At 42.2% G+C, this 22,844-nt stretch overlaps 1 protein-coding gene across 1 annotated transcript in view; it reads left to right on the top strand.

Annotated features, from left to right (window-relative positions):
* POLR3B (RNA polymerase III subunit B) overlaps positions 1-22,844 on the top strand; it is a 121,468-nt gene that overhangs the window by 34,293 nt on the left and 64,331 nt on the right. The window contains exons 10-13 of the mRNA XM_075938432.1: positions 4,887-5,009; positions 6,749-6,865; positions 10,469-10,603; positions 20,660-20,821. Coding sequence (XP_075794547.1) covers positions 4,887-5,009; positions 6,749-6,865; positions 10,469-10,603; positions 20,660-20,821 — 537 coding nt within the window. The remainder of the gene's footprint in view (positions 1-4,886; positions 5,010-6,748; positions 6,866-10,468; positions 10,604-20,659; positions 20,822-22,844) is intronic.

Below are 22,844 nucleotides of genomic sequence, written 5' to 3'. Positions count from 1 at the left end.
AAGGACAAGTGCAGAGACCTTTACTTGGGATGGAAGAATGCCAAGCATTGTTACAGGCTGGGGACCAACCAGCTAAGTAGTAGTTCTGCAGAAAAGGACCTGGGGATTACAGTGGATGATAAGCTGGATATGAGTCAACAGTGTGCTCTTGTAGCGAAGAAGGCTAATAGCATATTAGGTTGCATTAGGAGGAGCGTTGCCAGCAGATCCAGAGATGTCATTATTCCCCTTTATTTGGCTTTGGTGAGGCCACATATGGAGTATTGTCTCCAGTTCTGGGCCCCCCACTACAAAAAGGATGTGGACGCATTGGAGAGGGTCCAGCGGAGGGCAACGAAAATGATTAGGGGGCTGAAGCATATGACTTATGAGGAGAGGCTGAGGGAGTTGGGTCTGTTTAGTCTGCAAAAGCGAAGAGTGAGGGGGGATTTGATAGCAGCCTTCAACTTCCTAAAGGGAGGTTCCAAAGAGGCTGGAGAAAGGCTATTCTCAGTAGTGACAGATGGCAGAACAAGGAACAGTGGTCTCAAGTTGCGGTGGGAGAGGTCCAGGTTGGATATTAAGAAAAACTATTTCACTAGGAGAGTGGTGAAGCACTGGAATGGGTTACCTAGGGAAGTAGTGGGGTACTCATCCCTAGAGATTTTTAAGTCTCGGCTTGACAAAGCTCTGGCTGGGTTGATTTAGTTGGGATTGGTCCTGCCTAGGGTAAGGGGCTGGACTTGACCTTCTGAGGTCTCTTCCAGCTCTATGGTCCTATGATTCTATGAAGGGGCTTTGCAACAGCAGAGCCAGGGATCAGCTGGGGACTCCAGCTGATCCCTGGCTCTGCTTTTGCTGCCCTTTGGAAACGCCACCGCGAAGCTTCCAAGGGGCAGCGCAGCATGGAGCCTAGGGTCAGCTGGGGACTCCAGCTGATCCTGGGCTCCATGCAGTGCTGCCCCATTGAAACGCCGTCATGTCGTTTCAAATGGGAGTTCCACGTGATTATTTGCGTGATTAAATTTTTTAATCACACAATTAATTGCAATTAAAAGTTTTAATCACTTGACAGCCCTAATTTTTATATATATGTATAATATATATAATTATAATATAATATTTTCTCTCCTTACTCTGTGGGCTGATGTAGATCTAAGTAAGTGACTTGAGAGCTGATTTAATGGAAGATTATTCACTTTATCAAAACTATAGTGTAAGGAATGTAAACTAACTTTAAAGTCAGATTTTACTCAGATTATTTAGTAAAACATCTTTACTCTGAAACCTCTCTAATTGCTGCATGTATTGAAGCTTACGAATAGCACACTCTGGGATCTATAAAGGATTGAACAGTGGTTCCAGTTGTCATTTAGGAAGTGGTTTAACTTTGCAATAACTGGAGGCTTGTAATATGAAATCGTAAAGAAACAGATTAACATCTCCCTCACTGTGGGTCTGTTGGATTTATGGATTCCCGCCTCTCAGCACTCATCTCTGAATTGTGAAAGCCACAAACGTATTCTACCTGTGATGGGGTCAACCTTTAACTTTCTCTGACATCTCTTAATTCAGTCACCTGCTAGTCTCCATTCTCTGATTTAACCTAAAAGATTACAGAACTGCATTCTAGGGAACTGCCATGGCAACTACTAGACATCGTCATTAAGATATGGGCTGAGGCAGTAAGAGCTGGGCTGAGGCCAGACTCCAGAAGGAGCTGTGTAGTCTTACACACATTTCTGTAGGCAGCAGCAGCTTCCACAGTCCCTGGCCACGGGTTGGGTCAGCAGACTGCATTCTGCAGCAGGAGCTCTGAACATTCTTCTCACTCTGTGTTCGCTTTCATCCATCTTTCTACTAAACTCCAAGGCTGTGTCTACACTGGCATGAATTTCCAGAAATGCTTAAAACGGAATACTATTCCGTTTTCAGTTTTTCCGGAAAAGGAGAGTCTACATTGGCAGGCTGCTTTTCCGGAAAAGCCCTTTTTCCGGAAAAGCGTCTGTGGCCAATGTAGACGCGCTTTTCCGGAAAAGAGCCCCGATTGCCATTTTCGTGATCGGGGCTTTTTTCCGGAAAAGACTACTGGGCTGTCTACACTGGCCCTTTTCCAGAACAGTGTTCCGGAATAAGGACTTATGCCCGAGCGGGAGCAGAATAGTTTTTCCGGAATAGCGGCTGATTTTGTACAGTAGAGCATCGTTGCTTTTCCGGAAATTCAAGGGCCAGTGTAGACAGCTCGCAGCTTATTCCGGAAAAGCGGCTGATTTTCCGGAATAAGTAGCCCAGTGTAGACACAGCCCAAGTCTTATTGGTCCCACCTTGCTCTCCCTGCCTGGCACTCTCCTCAACAACCTACTTCCCTCCTCCTTACTTCTCCGTCCCTATTAAAATGATCCCTTCCTTACATTTCTTTCCCCCACCTCTGTCCCATAATATAACCCTCTGTGGCACTTCACCAAAAACAAAAAACTAACAAGACATATGCAAATCTATTCCCTGAACACTTTGCTTTTATATTTCTTCCCTCTATCCTTTCTGTTTAGCTCATGGACACCCTTCCAATATGTCTGTACAATACCCAGCATGTTCTGAGTGTTGTTATAATAGGAATAATAGTAATGAGATGTCTTGGGGCTTCTGGATCCCAGCTGTGTTATAAGCTAAATACCCTGACTCTGCGTGCATTGTGCATGGGCAGATGCAGTATTAGGACCTAAATCACAAAAAAAGAAAGCATGAAGGTAGACGTGAATAATCAAGCTACTAAACACACCATATAAAAATACAAACAAATGTTTTATTTTCATGTCTTATTAGTACTGCATAGATATTGGCTTTTATGCACAGCTAAATCCATTATACTCTGCAAAATAGCGTATATATAGTATGAAGTAACAAGTCATGACATTTTGATACTGATTTAATGACACTCTCCCAGAAGTGGTCAACTTCAATTTTGTTAGCCCAGTTACCAGAAAATTCATAGTTTGCTTTTTTTCATTGAGACATTCTGGCCACCTTGCTTTACAAGTGTTCCAACAATTTTAATCACATTTTAAATCTCTCTCAATTAAGCAGCCAGCAATTTAAATTGCAAAATGCATAAATATTCATCAAGAACCTATTCTCCCGTCTTTATGAAGAAGTCTTTATCGATGATGTACAAAAGTATGATTAGTTGTTAAAAATAAAGAATAGGTAAAATAAAGATTTAGATTCCAAATTGAGATCTTAATCTATAGAGGACAGAATAGGTTTACTTGTAGATTGTTAAATAGTATGTTGGTGTGACTGCAGAATTGTGACGTGTACTCTACACCAAACCTACAATATACATTGGAACTGGAGTATTCTTAGACTGTTTTACAGATGTGATGCTTTGAGACCTCATCAAGACACATGGGGCATTTGGTTTTGTTTTCTTACTTTAAGGATTTCCACCACTTGTACCTTTTTAAAACCGTGTCAAACCCCGACAAAGGGGCAGACAAATTTATTGCAGAAGGCAAGGCATTAGTAGGATGTTAAAAACAAAACACTCTTTAAAAAGAATTTAAAAGAAGCTATTCATGTATTTTTAGGAAAATGTGACTCTTTGGTACATTGTCAATTTATATTGAGAATCGGCATAGAGGGTATACATAGCCCATTATTTACAGTGGTCTTTTGTTGTGCACAGCTTAGGGAAGAAGATGAATGCAAAATGTAACTTTGCTCCCAACTTCTGAGAAGCATATTACTCTGCCAAAAGAGGTTGAGTGAGATTATTCCCTTTTTCTTGATATGGCAAAATTCCAGACAAATGTGTGAAGAGAAAGCTTTAGCACCATCTGGAATCCACAAAGGCCTGCACTGCTGGCTGCCACCTTGAAACACTTATTTATAGAGAGATTTTGCTAAACCTGTTAAGTGCTTTCTTAGTTTATTAAGCTTTTTCTAGAGTATAAAGTATAACAAGGTGTCTGAGGATCAGTGAAATAGTAGATAAGATGGCTTTCAAGTGGGATTCTGCAATGAAGTCATCTTCTAAATGCTGATAGCTGCAAAGATGGTACATGGAAAAGTTACTCCAATAGAATATGCAGTAATATTAAAGGCATGTTTACAGTAAGAAATTATTTCAAAACAACTTTTCGAAATAATAACTCGCAAAATAATAATTTTGAAATAGCATGTCCACACTACAGGGTGGCCTCAAGATTAGTCCAAGGCAGGCTCCCTTAATGTGGGTATGCTACCTCAACTTAAAGCCCCAGGAAGCACTGGGGAATAATTACTCTGAATGACTCTGGGAAGTAGTTATTTCAAAATAGCAGCAGTAGAGCATCCACACTACTGCTATTTCAAAACACCTGTTTTGAAACTAGCATTATTCCTCGTGAAAAGGAGGAGTTATTTTGAAATAACAGGCTGGTTGTGTGGATGCTCCACTTGTTATTTTAAAATAAAGAATTATTTCAAAATAACTCCCTAGTGTAGACGAGGGTTCAGTGTGCAGAACTGTTTGGAAAGGGGGGGTAATGTGTGAGCTCTTAGGTAATTTCACCTTCCCTTATTTATTGTAGCTTTTGAATAGACTTTCTCTGATAGTTTGTAAGGCTACTATTAGCCAGTTTTTATTTTTACTAAGAAATGTATACTTTTCTAAGAAATGTATAAGGAACAGCTTACACACAATCAAAAGGAACTCTGGAGCATTTGTTTTTCTGTTGCTTATCAAGATTACATTTCAGGTTCTTCCATAGCTTGAGTATGGGCTGCCAATGCCAGATGGCACAGTTTCTGAGAGAAGTAGCTTTTGCTTAGAAGTAATACTGACAAACAATACCAAATTAGCATAAGCAAATGTCAGTGAGTTAACATAAAGCCAGCACTATTTTTGTCTTTTCTTCATTTCCTAGGCCATGGGTGTTGAGAGTGACCAAGAGATTGTGCAGATGATTGGTACAGAAGAGCACGTGATGGCTGCATTTGCTCCCAGTTTGGAAGAATGCCAAAAAGCTCAGATTTTTACACAGATGCAGGTGTGTTTTTTCACATGGCCATGGGGTGTGAAATCTAAAGATGATGGATATTTGTTTTGCTGTTGGTACGTGGGTTGTTGATGCAACAATTTTTGTTTAGTTTTGGTTTGGGGCTATACATGTCACAAGAAAAATTTCTGGTATAATTGTCTAAGGAGAAAAAATGAAGCCAAGACTCATCTATTTATACTTAGACATGATGTAGCCCATGTTTAGTATATGTGGTGGGCAGTGAAGTCTATAATCTGAGGCTGTGTCTAAACTACATCCCTTTTCTAGAAAAAGGGATGTAAATTAGATACTTTGAAATTGCAAATGAAGCTGGGATTTAAATTACCTGTGCTTCATTTGCATAATGGCGGCCGCGGTTTTTTTTCGAAACAGGGCTTTTCAAAAGAAAAATGGCTGTTTAGATGGGGATCAATCTAAAATAAACCCTTTTTTGAAAGATCCTGTACTCCTAATTTAAATTTAAATCCCCGCTTCATTTGCAATTTCCAAGTATCTAATTTACATCCCTTTTTCTAGATTGCAAAAGTGATGCTCTTTTGAGCAAGAGAGCGTCCACACTGCATGAACACTCTTGCACAAGAAAGCTCTGATTGCCATTAACAGAATGGCCCTCAGAGCACCTGTGTTTTTTCTGATACCCCTTTTGATCGTCCACACGCACCTTTTTGCGCAAGAACTCTTGCACGAAAAAAGAGTTATTCCTCCTAGAAAGAGGTATACCTGTACTGCAAAAAGCCCTCTGTTCTGCCTTTCTACTGTAAATTTTCTTGTGCAAAAACGTGCTTAAGGTGTGGATGCTCCATGGGGTTTTGTGCAAAAACCCTGTAGTGTAACGTAGCCAGACAGTAACCTTCCACATGAGTGTGTGAGTACTTTTATTGTGCATGAACTCTACTGAAATTCTAATCTTTTGCATAAAGCCAGTAACAATAGCCACTAGCTAAGGCCAGGCCATAATTCTCTTCAGTCTGAACATCTTAATTAGCTGCATATGGGCCATACTGTTGTATCTGTTTGCTTGTTTTATCATGTGCTTATTAATCTTTTAAACCAGGGGTCTCAAACTCCTGGCCCGCAGGCCATCCCTGGCTGAAACAATTACGCAATCCACCCCAGGAGTCCCGGCGGGCGGAGGGCAAGGGCTGTCTATTACGATTCCACAAGCCCCTCTCCTTTCCACCGTCACTCCATCCTCTTCCCGCAGTACTCCATCCCTGCAGGAGGTAGCGTCAGGGATCTCTGGGGTGTCTGGCATGGCATGGCAGCAGCAGTTAGGCTTCCCTGCACTCTCCAATTACTGTGGGGCATTAACCTGGGTGAAACTAACAGACTAGACAGAAGGAGTTGGAGATGAAAAGTGAATTGGAAGGAATAAATATCTTTGTCATATGGAGTCAGGTTCCTCACATCCTCATGATGGTTAATTCTCCCTATATTGTGGCACTTATAGCCTTTCCTTATTTATCCACAGGCGTTACCTGTGTATAATTCCAAAATGTACGGTATGTTTTTTGTCCATTATGTATATTAAGTTGATCAGCTATTAAGCTTTCTATGATGCTCCTGAATGAAAGGTGGTATTTAAAAACGTGGTGTTTTTCATGTCAGTGACTTGACTTTGTAGCTATGCCATTGACTAAACTAAACTGCAATGATTGTGAAAAATGTCTGTACGTGTCTTGATGACGTTCTCCGTGCTAAACACACATGTGCTGCTTGCTTCACAGGCATTAAAGTATATAGGAAATAAGGTACGGAGGCAGAGGATGTGGGGAGGCCCAAAGAAAACTAAGATGGAGGAAGCACGAGAGCTGCTAGCATCAACCATCCTGACCCATGTTCCTGTACGTAGTGTCTCACTTAACTTGAATAAATGTTATTTTGGGGGCGAAGCAAATTTTCCACTAAAATGAATCCAATTAGAGACTGAGACAAATTTCAGTCACTGCCTTAGAGGTAAGTAACATGTTGCACTTCCCCATTCAGAATAGGGCTTGCTGAAATTGTTTAGGACTTGGTTGAGTTCTGAATGAATCTGAGTAGTAGACCAGTAAAATAACAATCAAGTGCCCAGGAGACTTAAATGGCTCTCGGATCCCTCTTCAGTAGAGGTCTTCTGTTTACCACATACTCACCTAATGGCATCCCCTCTGAAACCTGCGATCACTGTCCAGGAGAGACTGCTATGCATGACTCTAACCTGAACTGCAACAGATCCTGCTTGTATAACAGATTTAATCTCCATCTATTTAAACCATGATTTTTTTTCAAAGTTTATATTTATTTTTACTGTTTGCAAACCAGTGCACAGGTGGAACAATAAAAAGTGAAGAAAGGAAATTGTGTCTGGGATTGGGACGGATTCCCACCAAGGATGCAATTTTCAAGTTTTCTAAAAATATGCATAATTATGTTAGAGAAGCACCCCAAGGCCCCAGCTAGGATTAGGACTCTGTGTTAGCAGCTGGGCAAACAGAGACTGAGACAATCCTTGTCTCAAAGAGTGTGCAATCTAAGATGAGGAGCAACATATGAAGAGTAGGAGGAGCGAGACTATGAAATGTCAATTTTTATACCAATGTTATACTTTTAAGTTTAGCTTTCTGTATTTGCATAAATATCTACGTTTCTCGAGTGCTCATTACATATTGGCTGATGCCTTCTAGATGTCATGGCAGAAGTGGGTCTTGAGAAGGGATTTGAAGGAGGAATATATGTATTTGTGATCATGCCCTTTTTACTGTCTCTAGAGATCCACTTCCAATGGTATAGACCAGACAGAGTTGGTATTTGACTTTCCCATTTCATATAAGAAGTAATGAAGATACTGCAAAAACAAAAGTAGGAAAATACAAGCTGAAAAATAAACCCAAATAAATCTTAAGAGGTCTCTGGACAGAACTGCAAGGAAAATCTAATGTAGAACTAATTAGTGTGTTTTATCTTTGGATTCCCTAGCATTGGGTTTTCCATCATGAGATCCTGCTACCTAGATTCCAATTCAAGTGCCACTTTAATGACTGTAATAAAATTACCGAGATATACAGAAGGAAAGAACTCTGCATTTTGAGACCTTAGTCACTATGGGTATGTCTACACTGCCACCCTAGTTCGAACTAGGGTGGCTAATGTAGGCATTTGAAGTTGCAAATTAAGCCCAGGATTTAAATATCCCGGGCTTCATTTGCATCTTGCCGGGTGCCACCATTTTAAAATCTCCCTTAGTGTGGACTCCGTGTCCGCAGCTACACACGGCACGGATTAGGTAGTTCGAATTAGGCTTTCTAATTCGAACTACCGTTACTCCTCGTTCCACAGGCATGGAGTCCTCATTAAGGGGTATTTAAAAATGGTGGTGCCCGGCAAGATGCAAATGAAACCCAGGATATTTAAATCCCGGGCTTCATTTGCAACTTCAAATGCCTACATTAGCCACCCTAGTTCGAACTAGGGTGGCAGTGTAGACATACCCTATGTTTCCACATTGCAGGTTTCTTAACAGAAAAGTGGATGTGAAGACTCCTTGTAGCAGCCAGCTTTTTAGGGGAAGACTTTCCACCACTATAATTACCACTAACTGCCATTGTGAGTGAAGCCAGAAATGAGGAGGACACTGTATAAAGACCTTAGGAGTAGTCTTCCTAGCAAGTAGTAAAGTACAAGAAGAGAGGTTTGAGCAACCTGTGTGTGCTGTATGTAGCTCCTCTGTGTGTGAGGGGGGAGGGAGGAGTGTGCTCTATCTGGCATTAGTTGAGTACAAAAATTCACTTTTAAGATGGACACATTCACAGTTTTTTGAAAGGGAAGAAAGATCGCTAGTGAAATATGTGTTTGAAGAAATCATAGAACCTTTTCTGTTAAGCAAAAGATAAAACTATTCAGTTTTCTTTTTCCTCTCACTTGAGAAAAGGTTGAGTAACTGTAGGGAAGGAGAGAAACCGTCCTCCAGCAAATATGTTTTGATTTTTGCAGGGATTTTTCCAAGCATGCCCTGTGTCAGAGCCTAAACTTTTATTAAAATAGTGGGATGAAGAGAACTGTTGTGGAGCAGCAGCTGTGCAATTAGAATTTGTCTATTTGAATGAGACTATTCAAATTTAACAATTCGTTACTCAAACTTTATAACTTTTAAATGAAGTAGAATTTGTGAGAGAGGCCTCCGTTGTAGAGGAAAAACAAATGACCATGAAATGTGGAAGCATTTCCTATATTAGAACAGCCCTAGCCCCTGCATGGGCTGGCTTGGGAAAGGGAGGCGGAGTGGAACAGGCTCCTGCATAGCTCTGTTTTCCCATGGCTTCTGCTGTTGCTGTGAATTTGCGGGGGCGGTGGGATGGGGAGGGGAGAGGTGACCCCTGTTTGTTGGCCCCAGCCCACCCAGAGATCTGCAGGCTAACCTCAGCATGGGGGACCATCCTTTCCGTAGGACAGTTAGAGTGGCTGCTGTTGGGGCCCCCCAAAATGGGATCGGGGGCCTGTGCTAAACTGTCCTATGGATGGAATGGCTCTTCATTACCTTACTGGGCTACAAAGATGTGCTGGCAGTGGCACAGAGTTAGCAACCAGAAGCTGCTTTAGCCCCACCGTGCTACCAGTGGTGGTGCTGGGGAACCCCGGGGAGGTTTTAAATCACCCAGAGGCAGCAGAAGGGGGCCAGGGAATACATAACGGGGGAGTGTATGGACTGGCAGACAAGGCTGGGAGATGCGTGTGGGGAGGAAACACATGGAGACGAGACCTTCTTTACCCTGGAACCCTGACAGAGAGGAGTGCCCGCTGACCCGCTAAGAGAACTTGAGGACTGGCACTGGCCCGAAGGTAAATTCAATTTGAGACCCCCCATTTAAATCGAGCTGAATCTAAAGCAAAATGTGAAGCCTTTAAAGCTATTCCTTGACACAACTGAAATTAGAAATAGGTCTGAAACAGGAAAAAGATTCCTAATTCAGGTTTGAATTTATTGGTGGGATGTGGGACAGAAACTTTCCTTATAGGGCAAGCTCACCACAGGTGGATATGCGAGAGAGGGAGACAGAGTGTATGGTAGGCAACATATCTTAATTTCCAGTGTAGTTGAAATAAGTAAATAACCCTCAATAGAAAGAAAACCTTTGTGTTAATGTATTGACAATAGTTGCTTATATTTACAAAATGCCATATTATTGAATTACTCAATTTCCTACAAACTTTTTTCAGATATCAATTCAAAGGATTCTCGTAATAACATATTTAACATACAGACTTATTCCAATCTGTTTTAAGTTCTCTTTCAACGTTCCTAATATATTTAAGGTTTCTCTTAATGACTTTCATCATGTAAAACAAGCCCCAATTTATAGTCCTCACCCATGCTCAGCTCCCCTTTGATTTAAATGAGCATCTTTGAGTAGAACTGTAAGATTGGCCCCATGCTATCAACATTTTTTCTCTAACGTATTTGATTACAGGTAAAAGAGTTTAATTTCCGTGCCAAGTGCATCTACACAGCAGTGATGGTCCGCAGGGTAATTCTGGCCCAAGGAGAAAACAAAGTAGATGACAGAGACTACTACGGAAACAAACGGTTGGAATTGGCTGGGCAGGTGGGTCCCCATTTTGGGGCTGTGTAATTTTTGTTTTGTTTTGTTTTTTGTTCTTTGTTTTTATTTAAAAAAAAAATTTAGGTGTGGGGGAACCAGTGAAGTTTGATTTCCTGCCCTTTGGCTTTTCTAAAGTAGTAATATGTGTAACTATGCTTTCCCTTAATTGGCTTTTACAACAATATGAAACGCTTCATGTAAGATTCTCACTCTTATTCTGCCCTTTTACACCCAGGAATAGGCCCAGAGCAGTGTAAGGGGGCCCTAACAGTCCCAGGTCTGCCTGTAGGAGAATTTCCTTGGAATATATAGTGCAAAAGAATGACTGTCTTCAGAGATCCCCCTTGCAAGCCCTGGTGTCGAGGTTGGGCCTGGAAGCAGGAGAGGGGCTGTGCTGCAGCACTGCAGAGATTCGAGGCAATATTGCAGTCGATACACATGCCCCAGCAGGCTAATGTAACTTAAGCCCCTTAGGTTAACTGAGTTATGCCGGGAGTTTCTCCAGCCCACGGAGCAGCTCACATTGGAAAGATCCAAAGATGGCTTAAAGCGACCTTAGCTTCCCTCCTCCGGCCTGTGAGTTTTGTGCCACATGTCCTCACATTCTCCTAATAACAGGGGTTTATCATCTATATGTCTGTCAGTTAATGGCACTGACCACTTACCTAGACCCTAGTATAACTTACATTATTTTACATTTTATTTAGTTATGATAAGGAAGTACTTTAGATTGAGGTTGGATTTCAACACTTGATTCAGTACAAACTAAAACCTACATTCAGTTATATAACTGCACTTGAGCATTACATGTGTTTTTATGGACAGTCTAAGGGGTAGCCATGTTAGTCTATATCTGCAAAAACAATGAGGATGCTGTGGCACCTTAGAGACAAATTGCTTTGTTCAGACATAAGCTTTCCTGGGTAAAACCCACTTCGTCAGATGAATTGGAGTTTATAGAAGCATGGGTACGTAGAAAGACAACAAAAGAAAAAGGATACTTGTGTAAATGAGGCTAACATTTTTATGTTGCATCACCACCTCTGTATCTTATAGACCATTCATGGAAAATTTAGACTAATGTACGAAATGGGGAAAACTGGAAAAACTGTGCATTACATAAAATCAAAAAAGTAATTTACTTACAGCTTTGTGGTTGTAGGCACATAGCAGTGCCCTATACTCCTTATGCCTATCCAGAACATGACACTTGCACATGAAAAATTCCAAATTACCATTATCCCCACCCACCCTCACCTCTTACAAGGCCTTTAGAGTAAAAACACAAACAACAAATGTGAGGTGACCAGGAAATGCAGAGTTAAGATGACAGTTTCCACACAGCTTCTCTTGTTCTATTTGAGCTCAAATAACTTAACACAAGATTTCAACTAGTTTGAAGAAAGGGAGTTTTTTAATACAGATGAACAAAAAAAACCCTTCCTCCCGAAAACAATTTTCTAATTTTACACAAGCATGGAACAACTTCAGCCAATTTTCTACTTGGCTGACTGTTTTAATGGTGTAATGAGGGCACTACTGCAGTCTCAATTTTCACTGTAGTTCTGTAGTATTGTAACCAGTAAAACAATCATTACGTTGTCACTACAGCCATCCTACCTAAATAGATTGAAGGATGATTGTTTGCCTTGGTGTAAGCGAATCACAGAAAACACGAACACAACCTTTCTGCAATCTGAAACAAAAGCATTCTGGTTGCAAATGTTAAAACTTCCAGAGTCTGTTGAAAGTGGTGTTGTAGCCATGTTGGTCCCAGGATGTTAGAGAGACAACGTGGGTGAGGTAGTATCTTTTATTGGATGGACAGACATTGGTCCAATTAAAAGGCAGTAATTTTTTCCCACCTTGTCTCTCTCAAAGTTGGTTAAATTAAGTGGGAAGAATTTTTTTTTAATTGTGGAAGATCATCATAACAAAGGCAATGCATAGTAATTTATTTGATCATGAATAGCTGTGCAGTGTTTGCATATATTTCTACCATGTGATTTAGTCACTCTAGTTCCCTTGAGATTTCCTAAATGATTCTTGGAAGTTGAGTGTTTGACTCCCCTTTCTGCCCTCTCCCTTCCCTCCCCAACACACACTATTAGCGTAAGCTTGATTTACTTTTACTTGGGGAATAAAACAATATTATAAAGCGCAGAATGAGATTTCACTTTTCTTTTAAGTGAGTTTTAAAATGTCATGATTAGTTGAAGTTTGTGTAACTAAATGGGCTGAGATTTTTAAAATGCTAGTTGTGTTTCTGGAATAAAAATCCTGTTGCTCAAAGATTTGAATGAAAAAAGAGCATTCCCGGGTGCAGAGGAAAACATAGCGGTCTAAACAATGTAAAGACATAAAAGGCATTGTGTTTATAAAAATGTGTGAAAACAATAGCTGCTAATTTCACACCCCATGGGACAAGGGAGTATGAAATGTGCTTTAGCTTTAGATAACAGAGTTGTATCCACTAGCCAAGCTGGTTTACAGTGCTTTCTCTTAGTCTTTCTGCCACTAGAGGCTTGGTAGGCCAGGTGCCAGCAGAGGTGTTAGCAAAACCTACTGATTTCAGGCTTAATCTTTTCACCTACCTTTTCTCTTTCCTTAATGTGTTCATTATTTGCTGAGCATTACTCTGTTCTTTGTCCTCCATTTTTTTTTATTTTTTTTTTTTGTTTCTAATGCAGCTAGCTTTGTATGGGTGAGATATGGAACAGCACCAAAATCCGGCACCCTGGAAAGCAAGGGATTTCTACCCTGTGACAAAAGAATACCGCCTTGACTTCAGAGATTGCCTAATCCCAGCTGTTCTGATAATATAATTAAGGCTGCCTAATGTCTTTAATTTTGCAACCAGTTTGTGTGAAAAGGAGAATTTGGCACTCTAAAGGCTTAAACACTAAATAGCAATCTCAAGGCACCTAATTAGAATTCTCTGACATTAAGCTAATTGGCGAAACTGTATTTCAGGAGCTTAACTTCTTTATTAATTTTTTTCTTAGGATTTTCAATCAATTGATGAGCTGTCAGTATTTTTTTCTTAAATATAATTTGCTCTTTAGTGCTCCTGTCTTAAGCTGGCTGAAAGGCCTTGGGCTGGCTCTGAAATGTATTGAATATTATCACTGGCATTCCATCCCTTTTCTTTTAATCACTTACTCTTGACCTAAATAATGTGGTTATTGTGAGACTGTTTTGCAGATATTCACTGCTCTTACAGAGAGGCTGTGAAAGAATAAAAAGTATCAAAGGGTGCAAGGTTTTTAGGCAGGTAAATTTAAAGTTGGTATACTCAGAATGTAACTAGTTTATTAGCTCAAAGAAAAAGAGATTTTGATCTGTGTCCATATTCACTTTAGAACCTGACCCTGGAAAATTTTAGAGGATTGTTTATTTTTCAATTAGCAGATTCAAATACAAAAATGTTTTTTTCCTAGTCTAATGAAAACATCATTTTTACTAGACATTCATTTTAAGGTATGATCAAAAGTCAATATGCAACCCTGGAAATACTTCTCTTGAATTCAGTTGACATGGGCTGAAACCCCTTGATCATCAGAATTGTCAGGGGAACAAATGGCAAAACTGTTCCTTCCCACTCACACTTCACTCTCAGTAAAGGGGTTTAACTTTGAACACTCTGATTAAAAGTTTTCCTCCCTAAAACCATGTCTACACTACCGAGAAAATCGAAGCAGCCACAGTCGATCTCTCAGGGTTTGAATTAGAGGGTCTAGTGAAGACACGCTAATTCGAACGGAGAGGGCATGCCAGTCTATTCTGGTAGTCCTGCTTCTATGAGGCGCAAGGGAAGTTGAAGTGAAAGTGTGCTCCCTTTGACTTCCCGCAATGTGGACGGTGCCAGAATTCAAGTTAAGATACTTTGACTTAAGCTATGCTATTAACGTAGCTGGAGTTTCATATCTGAATTCAAACATATCTCCTAGTGTAGACCAGGCCCAAAAGTATGATACGTTTGACTTTCTTTTTAAAATTCAGTAGAATGGTTTTGAGCCAAAAAAGGAAGGGTTGTTAGAGGCACTATCTATGGCTGAATAGTTAAGATATGAGATTTTCACCAAAGCCTGGCCTATACTGGACTTTAGATCCATGTACCTACGGCACACAGGGGTTTGGAAAAACTCTCACTCCTGAGAGCTGTAACTATGCCAACCTAAACCCCTGGTGTAGGCTGGCTAGATCAGTGATAGGCAACTTGCGGTGGGGCTTGACCCGTGGCTCGAGTACCTTCTGTCTGCCCCTCTCCCACATGAGCATCTTGTGCACTGGGGTGTTATCCACACAACATTCTCTGTTATTCACACTCTGGGGGTACCTTCCCTTACCCGCTCCTAAGACTCAGATGTAACTTTATGCTCTGTGGGTTTGTGGGATGTTTTACCAGTGAAAGAGCCTTATGCAGTGATATTCTACTTAATCGCTGTTTATTAACAATCATCAAAACCAGAATGGGCATGCTAAGCATAGAATGCTCACCACTCCCAGTAAGACAGACGAACATGAATTTGTGCTCCATCCTCACTCCTCCTTCCTCCTAGTGTGTGAATGCCATGATTCAGATGTTCACGGCTGTTCACATTCTGGGAGAAAGCGGGGACGGAGCGCGAATCAGCAGATGCATGATGCTCCGAAGGTGCGGAGAGGAAGGAGCAGGAAGTGCGGGGCTCCAGTGCCCCAGTGCATGAGACAAGGGGTCTGTGGACTTCAGGTGGAAATTCATTGGGCCATGGAACCACCACTGGTCATGCAGCCAACTGAGACAAAGGATGATCACTTATGCAGCCTACTTGCTATTCTTGGTTTCCCATTGCTGGGCTAGATTAATGGAAGAATATCTCCATTCACCTAGCTACCATAGCTCAGGGACGTGGAATTAATACAGAGACAGACACTGGCAGTGACAGAAGAAGTTCATCTATGATGTGCTATGGGTTACAAGAGTCATTGCTGAGCTACTGTAGCTCCCATATTGTGTGGACAAATCCTTAAAGCCAGAGAGTCGAACATTTTGATATGTATAAAAATATAGTGTATCTTTCCCCAAATTATAGCACTTGCTCTTTGGATATAGAATGAATTTTGTTGGAAATTACAAGTAAATCTGTTAATCAGTTAAAATGGGCCCATTAAGAAAGTTTGCACCCAGCGTGAAAAAGTTTCTGTTTGTCACAGATTTCATAACAGAATAATACAGAAGTTTCAAACAGCCTCTGCTGTGATACTGTGAGAGAATGTGGAGGAGAAAGGGAGGAAAAATTCAATGACTTTTTGAAAATAAATTGTTCTGGAACCACAAATGCTAAATGGTTCTCACCATGGTTATTGCAAGACTTTCATGTCTCTGTTGGCTTTTTAAAAACTACTATCTGGTATCTGTGCGGGATATAAGAATTTTGGTTGTTACGTTAGCATCCACAAAAATATCAATGATTTTGTTTGCAGTCAACACTAGTTCATCCGAGTTGCTTTTGCTCAGATGGAAGCCCCTTTCATTTGAGGAAATTTGTATTACTTTTATGCATTAAGATGACCTGAGTGGTGTCTGCTTCTCTGGATGAAGGACAAGATCTGGAGTGAACAAAAACAGTCTTCTCTGATTCGAGCTTAAGGTAGAAATGTTTGCTGAGATACTGGAGGTATCTGGCCTTTTAGTATTCCTCTCTTGAGTTCATCAGAAAACATTTTTGTTTCACTAAAAAACTGAATATTTTCCCAGCCAAAAACCAAAAGACACATATAAAAAAATGTTATCAAAGGCCCAATTCTCCATCAAAACCATTTTGACAGATAACTTTCAGCTGCCCTATCAATATACCTTCATGCCTGGGGAAGACATCGGAGAAGAACTGGCTCTTCTGTGGGAATGTTCAGTGCTTACCATCCTCTCTAAGTAGATAGTACTCCGTTGCTTGAACAAGCTGCAAGTGGTGATAGCCCTTGTCAGAGTGCTGCTAAGAGGGCCTGATAGGTTCACATGGTAACAAGGCATGTTGCTGAGAGAGTGTCATGTCCTCAATAAGAGCAGTGCCTACACAAATTGTCTTACTGGGAAAAGTTAACATCCCTTTCTGTGGAAAAGGCATAGCTAAAAATTCTTATCCAGATGACATCTGACCAGTAATTCCCTCCATAAGCAAGTGCACAGAAAAGAGATACAAACCTCAGCAAGGCTTCTGTTTTTCATAGGACTGAAGTGATTTGCACGGTCTCTGAAGGCAGTATCATAAGCATTCCTCCGCTGTGGAGAACATGCTTGCCAAGTCTCCAGGGCAAGACATGGAGATGTTTCTTTAGCCTGTGGTGTTCAGAATTTATCTCCCTAAGTGTATGTCTGCGCCACAATTAAAAAACTCATGACACTGAGTCTCAAAGCCCAGGTCTGGTAGCTTGGGCTCACCAAGTCCTGGCTAGAGGGCTGTAAAATTACTGTGTAGGTGCTCAGGCTAGAGTCTGGGTTCCAAGGCTCCTCTGCAGGTACAATCTCAGAGCATGGCGACTCTAGCCTGAGCCGGCTCACCTGCACTGCAGTTGTATAATCCAGTCCAGCTGCCTGAGTCTCACAAGTTTGAGTCGGCTGACCCAAGCCAGCTGCAGCTATGCCGCAGGTCATTTATTACAGTGCAGACAATGTCCTCCAAGGCATTTTATACTGAGTGAACAAGATGGGAGGGAGGCCTCTTCCCTGAAACACAAAATCAAATTGAGAAATGTGATGTTCAAAAAGATTTAAGTAAATGCTTCGCGTGTATATTGAAACATGGCTGTCACTCTTTCTCTTTTTATTACTAGGAGATGATTCACATGGTGATGTAGAAACCTTAACTTTTACTACTTCAGGTTATTTAAATTCTCAACCTTAGTGCTGAGTTCAATCAAAGTGATTTTGCGTTTTGCTTAATTAAGTGCCATTGGCTTGCATAATGCTTTGTCGATGCATGAAAATATTTCCTTTGCCCCAAAGAGTTTAATCTAGAGTGCCCAGTCTGCTGTCTTCAAAGCCCAGTGAGAAGCTTGTCCTGTGTTTCAATGGGGGAAAGGCCTAAGGTTTAGGCATTAAGAGCTCACAGGACCCTAAAGCTTGTAACAACCTTGTCTGCAGCTGCTTGAATTGTGTTTTGGGAGAACCCAACTGCTGCAGGAAAATCACGTTTTAATTTGTAAACATAAAAAAAAAATCTTCAGATTGATTCCAAATAGAGATTTATTAAATGAAACCGATGTCCTGTTACTCCTGAAGCACAGCTGTGGCCAAGTCACTCGGGCCACTGTCTTGAAAGCTACTAGTCTTTAGACTCCTTGTTGAACTGATGAAGTACCAGTAAGTTAGACTACAGCAGCGTTGTGAAATTAAAATGACTTTCTGAAGTTTTCATGCTTTTTGGAGAGTGGGAGAGGGGTTTAATCTGAAATGTCAGGGATGCAAAGTATTAAATGGTTAAATGGTTACCCAATAAGTATTAGTCTTACTTTTGATATATTGCAGTTAATGTTTAAAACAGGTGTGTAAAATAATTTTGTGACCTTGTAATGCCTAATGTGCATATTAAAAACGCCACAGCAATACCTGGAGGGGGGAGTGGTAGAGCTAGCAGCGCTCTTGCAACTTCGGGCACCACTGGATCTTATGATACCTCTGGGCGCAGCCCCCACCCAGCTCTGCTGCTCTTGCAGGTGACTGCAGCAGTGGGTCTGCACGGGAACACTGGATCTGCTGGACTACTTGTGTGTGTCCTGGCTCCGCTGCTCTTCCGGCAGCAATCCACCAAACTAGCTGCACTAGGCAGCACTGAGAGAATGAGTGATGGGATCAGAGCAAGATGCACAATGCCCAGCCATGCACACAAACAATCCCTCCCAGCCACAGTACTCCCCCCTCTGAGGAGAGACAGTAGGGTGTCCCCCACCCTAGCCAGGGGTAGATTGTGAAGTTGTTAATGATTAAGCGGCTAAGTTATATAATTTTCAGTAGTTTAAAAGGGTACTTTAAAAAAAGTGTACATCCCTACTGACAGTGGTGATTTCAGAGATTATAATTTCCAGTAGCTTTTGACTGTGCATAGGTCATAGGCTTTGGACAGCCTATCTGGAGCATGTTGGTGGAAAGCAACAGATGAGGCTGGTTGGCCTTTCTTGTAAGGAGAGAAGTGAGTGGCTTGGCTTGCAAGAGGAGGTGGCAATGGCATTATGTGCGGTTTGGATGTGACCGCTATAATTCAGTTTAATTTCTGTATGTGCAGAATGAAATTAAGCAGTAGACTCCAGAATGTCTTAGCTGTGCTTGCTAAATACCCAGTTTATTCAACACTACAAAGCTTTGTATGCTGGGAACTGCTGTCTTTGGCATTCAGTAGCTAGTGCGTTTTTACTCTCTCTGACATTTTGGGTTGCTATAAAACAGAGTCCCAGAATAGGATTACCAAGTTTTAGAATTTATACTGCTTGTTAGAAAAACTAATTGTGGTGGGCATTGACAATGTATCTTTTACTGCAACTTTAGATGTTTCAGGAAACCACTGATGCTTAATGGGAGATGTTGGGAAAACTGAGAAAACAAGCAAATAGCCGGGGGGGGAGGGGGGAGACTTCAGATCACGGAGGACACATATGTGGAGAGCATATATGAAGAAGAGGAGGGTTTGAGAACTAATAAATAGGAAGGTAAAAGGTTAATCGGTTAACCAAGCATCACCCTAAACAGGTAATGCTAACCAGTTCCAGTTAACCGATGGGGGCTGGAGCAGCTCCCTGCCTGCTGCTGGCAGGGGACTTGCCGGGGGGCTGCAGTGGCTGCCACGAAGCAGCTTCTGTTGCAGCAGACCCTGTCTTGCTGCAGACAGAGGCTGCTCTGGCATGCCACGGATCAGCTCCTGGTTCTCCTCATAAACCAGCTCCTGCCTGCCACCCTGCATTGCTGTTTCTGATAGAGAGGCAGCAGTGTGAGGTGGCAGGGGTCCAACTGGGAGTTGGACTGGACTCGCTGGCAGCCCTGCTTCTGGGGACTATCAAATAGTCATGTAACTGTTAAGATTTGTTGAGGTTTTATGACTATTCAGTTATACACTGTCTATCATCCCTAGTTGACACTGTCAGAAATGAGGAAAAGGAGTTTGTCGGGGGAAGCCGGCAGTTCCTGGCAGCTGGCCAGGAGTCATTGAAAGAAAGGAGCCTGCCCCCCTACAGAAGATGTGGAAACTGTCTGCTGCCTCTCCCTGCCTCAATCTGACCTTGCAAGGCCCAAAATCCATACTGTTAGGGTTCTTTCTGAAAGTGATCCACACAATGGCAGTCACTCCCTGAGCATCTTGTTTCCCTGTTCTCAAGGCATCCTTACCAGGGGGCAGTGAAGGAGCAAGGGATTGCTCTTTGTGGAAGCAGAGTCTCTAGCACAGTGGTTTCCAACCTTTTCTAGATGGGGACCCATTTTGACAATTCAGGAAGACTTGGTGATCATGGGCAATTCAAAAAATGTGTGAATGGCTCCTGAAGAGCCTCCTGGGGAGACACCTGGTGACCCTTTGGAAATGTAATGTTCCCTCCTTCTCTGAGGATGCCTGCTTATGCAGTGGAGTCTGGGGCTGGGTGTTAATGCAGTCAAATGTCTGCATAGTAATTGTTTTAAACCTTGAAAAGTGGTTGTTAGGAGATCAGGGGAATCATAACCTAGTAATGGCTGATGAAATGAGATGCAATGTAACTGGGTTAAAAAAGGCTTTGGATCAATAAGTGGCTAGTGCAGCCTCTCAAGTTTGAAAAAAGTATGGTGAAAGAGAGAGCCAGACAAATTCAGAAATGAGAGTAAGTGTGGAAGGCCATTTGTGCATTTGAAATTACTTATAATCTGGTCTTCCATTTTAGTGTAATAAAGAAAAACTAAGCCTTCTCACGAAAACATAAAAACTGTTTATTCAGCTCTTAAACTTTTTTTAGGAAGCTGATATTAGTAAACATTGATGAGCTAAAATGTCATTTTGAGTGTGTCAAAAGAAGAAAAGTAGCTCATTATTCACTCTAAATCCAATTGTTTTGTGTTCGCAGCTTCTTTCCCTTCTCTTTGAAGATTTGTTCAAAAAATTTAACTCTGAAATGAAAAAGATTGCTGATCAGGTAATTCCAAAGCAGAGAGCAGCCCAGTTTGATGTAGTGAAGCATATGCGTCAAGATCAGATCACCAATGGCATGGTAAATGCCATCTCTACTGTAAGTGCTATGTTTTATTGCTGCTTTGTAGGGTTTCTCATCAGCCTGAATGGGGGGTGGCTGGGATGAGTGCATGAGTTATTTTTGTCTTGGTGCTTCCAGAATTGTTGGTCATGAAAACAAAGCTATTAATATTCTTTTATAGATTCCAGTGATAAAACTCTCTCATGAATAAAAGCTCAAAAAACTCAGAGGGAGATAATGGTCAACATAATACATTGATAGCAATGTCTATTACTTTGAAGTCCTACTGAAACTACGAGTGAGAATTAAAAATTGTAAATTGTCAACGTTTTTCCTATTTGAGTGATTGATGGTGAGCACTTGTCACCTAGATTTATCTGATGTCAAACTACAATATTTGTGATAGAGCTGGTTTGAAAAATGCGGGGAAAAAAGTCATGGAAAAATATTTGCCACCCTCCCCCCGCCTCAGTTTCAAAAACTGAAATGTTCAATCTGTTCTAGTTTGTAAATTAAGTAAAACATAGGATCTGCTATAGCTCTGGACCTTTTAAAAGGGCCATGTGTCATTTTGTTCACAGGTGATAGCCATTTAGAGGAATAATACTGTCTACTGGCTGTACCAAGGGACTAGAACTTTTCATTCTGTTTCTGTCCTGTGTTGAATTATCATGTATCACTGGGCAAGCTGCAAGATTCTTTTTGTAATACTATTAATCCAAGAACTAGAGAATTAATTTTCAACATATGCACAGGGGTTACTTTGGAGCCCATTCATCTCTTTCCTGTTGGTTACAAGCACCTGCGGTCAGAGGCAAACCTTGTTCAGAACTTCTGAGTTGTACAGCTGAGCAACTTCGAGATGTTTAATAGAACTGGCTGAAAGCTGGTAACATGGTTGAGTCTATAAACTTCTTTAGAGTGTTTTGATCTTTAGTTACTTTTTGTTTTCCATCTTAACAAAATCCTATACAGGCAGTCCCCGAGTTACGCGGATCCGACTTATGTCGGATCTGCAGTTACGAATGGGGATTTTTCTCGCCCCGGAGGACTGGAGCGGCGGGACGCCTGGTCCTGCCGCCCGCCTCCTCCGGGGCGAGAAAAGCTGCTCCCCGTCTCCCTGGTCTGCTGGGGGAGCCAGCAGACCAGGGAGACGGGGAGCAAAGAGGCGGAGGACCCGGGGCCGGACCCGCGGCGCTTTCAGCTGATCTGGAAGCGGCCGCGGGTCCGGCCCCGGGTCCTCCGCCACTTTGCTCCGCGTCTCCCTGGTCTGCTGGGGGGAGGGGGGACGCAGCTAGTGCCCCCCCCCCCCCCAGCAGACCAGGGAGACGTGGAGCAAAGCCCGGGGCCTGTGGTAGAGCAGGTGGGGCGCTGCCGGTTGGTCCCGCAGCACCGCTCCTTGGCGCTACTGGACCACCCCGGCAGCACCCCAGCTGCTCTGCCCCAGGAGTCCTGATTCAGCCGCTGCTGATCAGTTTCAGCAGTGGCTGAATCAGGACGCCTGGGGCAGAGCAGCTGGGGTGCTGCTGGGTTGGTCCAGTAGCACCGAGGAGCGGCCACGCTACTGGACCAACCCAGCAGCACCCGAGCTGCTCTGCCCCAGGTGTCCCCAAGTTAGCCGCTGCTGAAACTGACCAGCGGCTGACTACAGGAAGCCCGAGGCAGAGTTGCTCTGCCCCGGGCTTCCTGGAATCAGCTGCTGATCAGTTTCAGCAGCAGCTGACTTGGGGACGCCTGGGGTTCTTAAGTTGAATCTGTATGTAAGTCAGAACTGGTGTCCAGATTCAGCCATTTTGTTGAAAGTGATCAGTTTCAGCAGCAGCTGAATCTGGATGCCAGTTCCGACTTACATACAGATTCAACTTAAGAACAAACCTACAGTCCCTATCTTGTACGTAACCCGGGGACTGCCTGTAGTGCTTTTCAGGGTGTAAGGTGTCCTTTTCATTTTTGCCAAAGCACAATGATGCAACTCTGGATCTGAACCTCAGTTTACCCAACTGTACAATGAAAAGGCTATTAGGGCCCTGTGATTAGCACATGATAGTAAAGGATTTTG

This window comes from Pelodiscus sinensis, chromosome 1 (genome assembly GCF_049634645.1).
Source record: "Pelodiscus sinensis isolate JC-2024 chromosome 1, ASM4963464v1, whole genome shotgun sequence".
NCBI classification, from domain to species: Eukaryota; Metazoa; Chordata; order Testudines; family Trionychidae; genus Pelodiscus; species Pelodiscus sinensis.
This window is presented reverse-complemented; position numbering and strand designations above follow the sequence as displayed.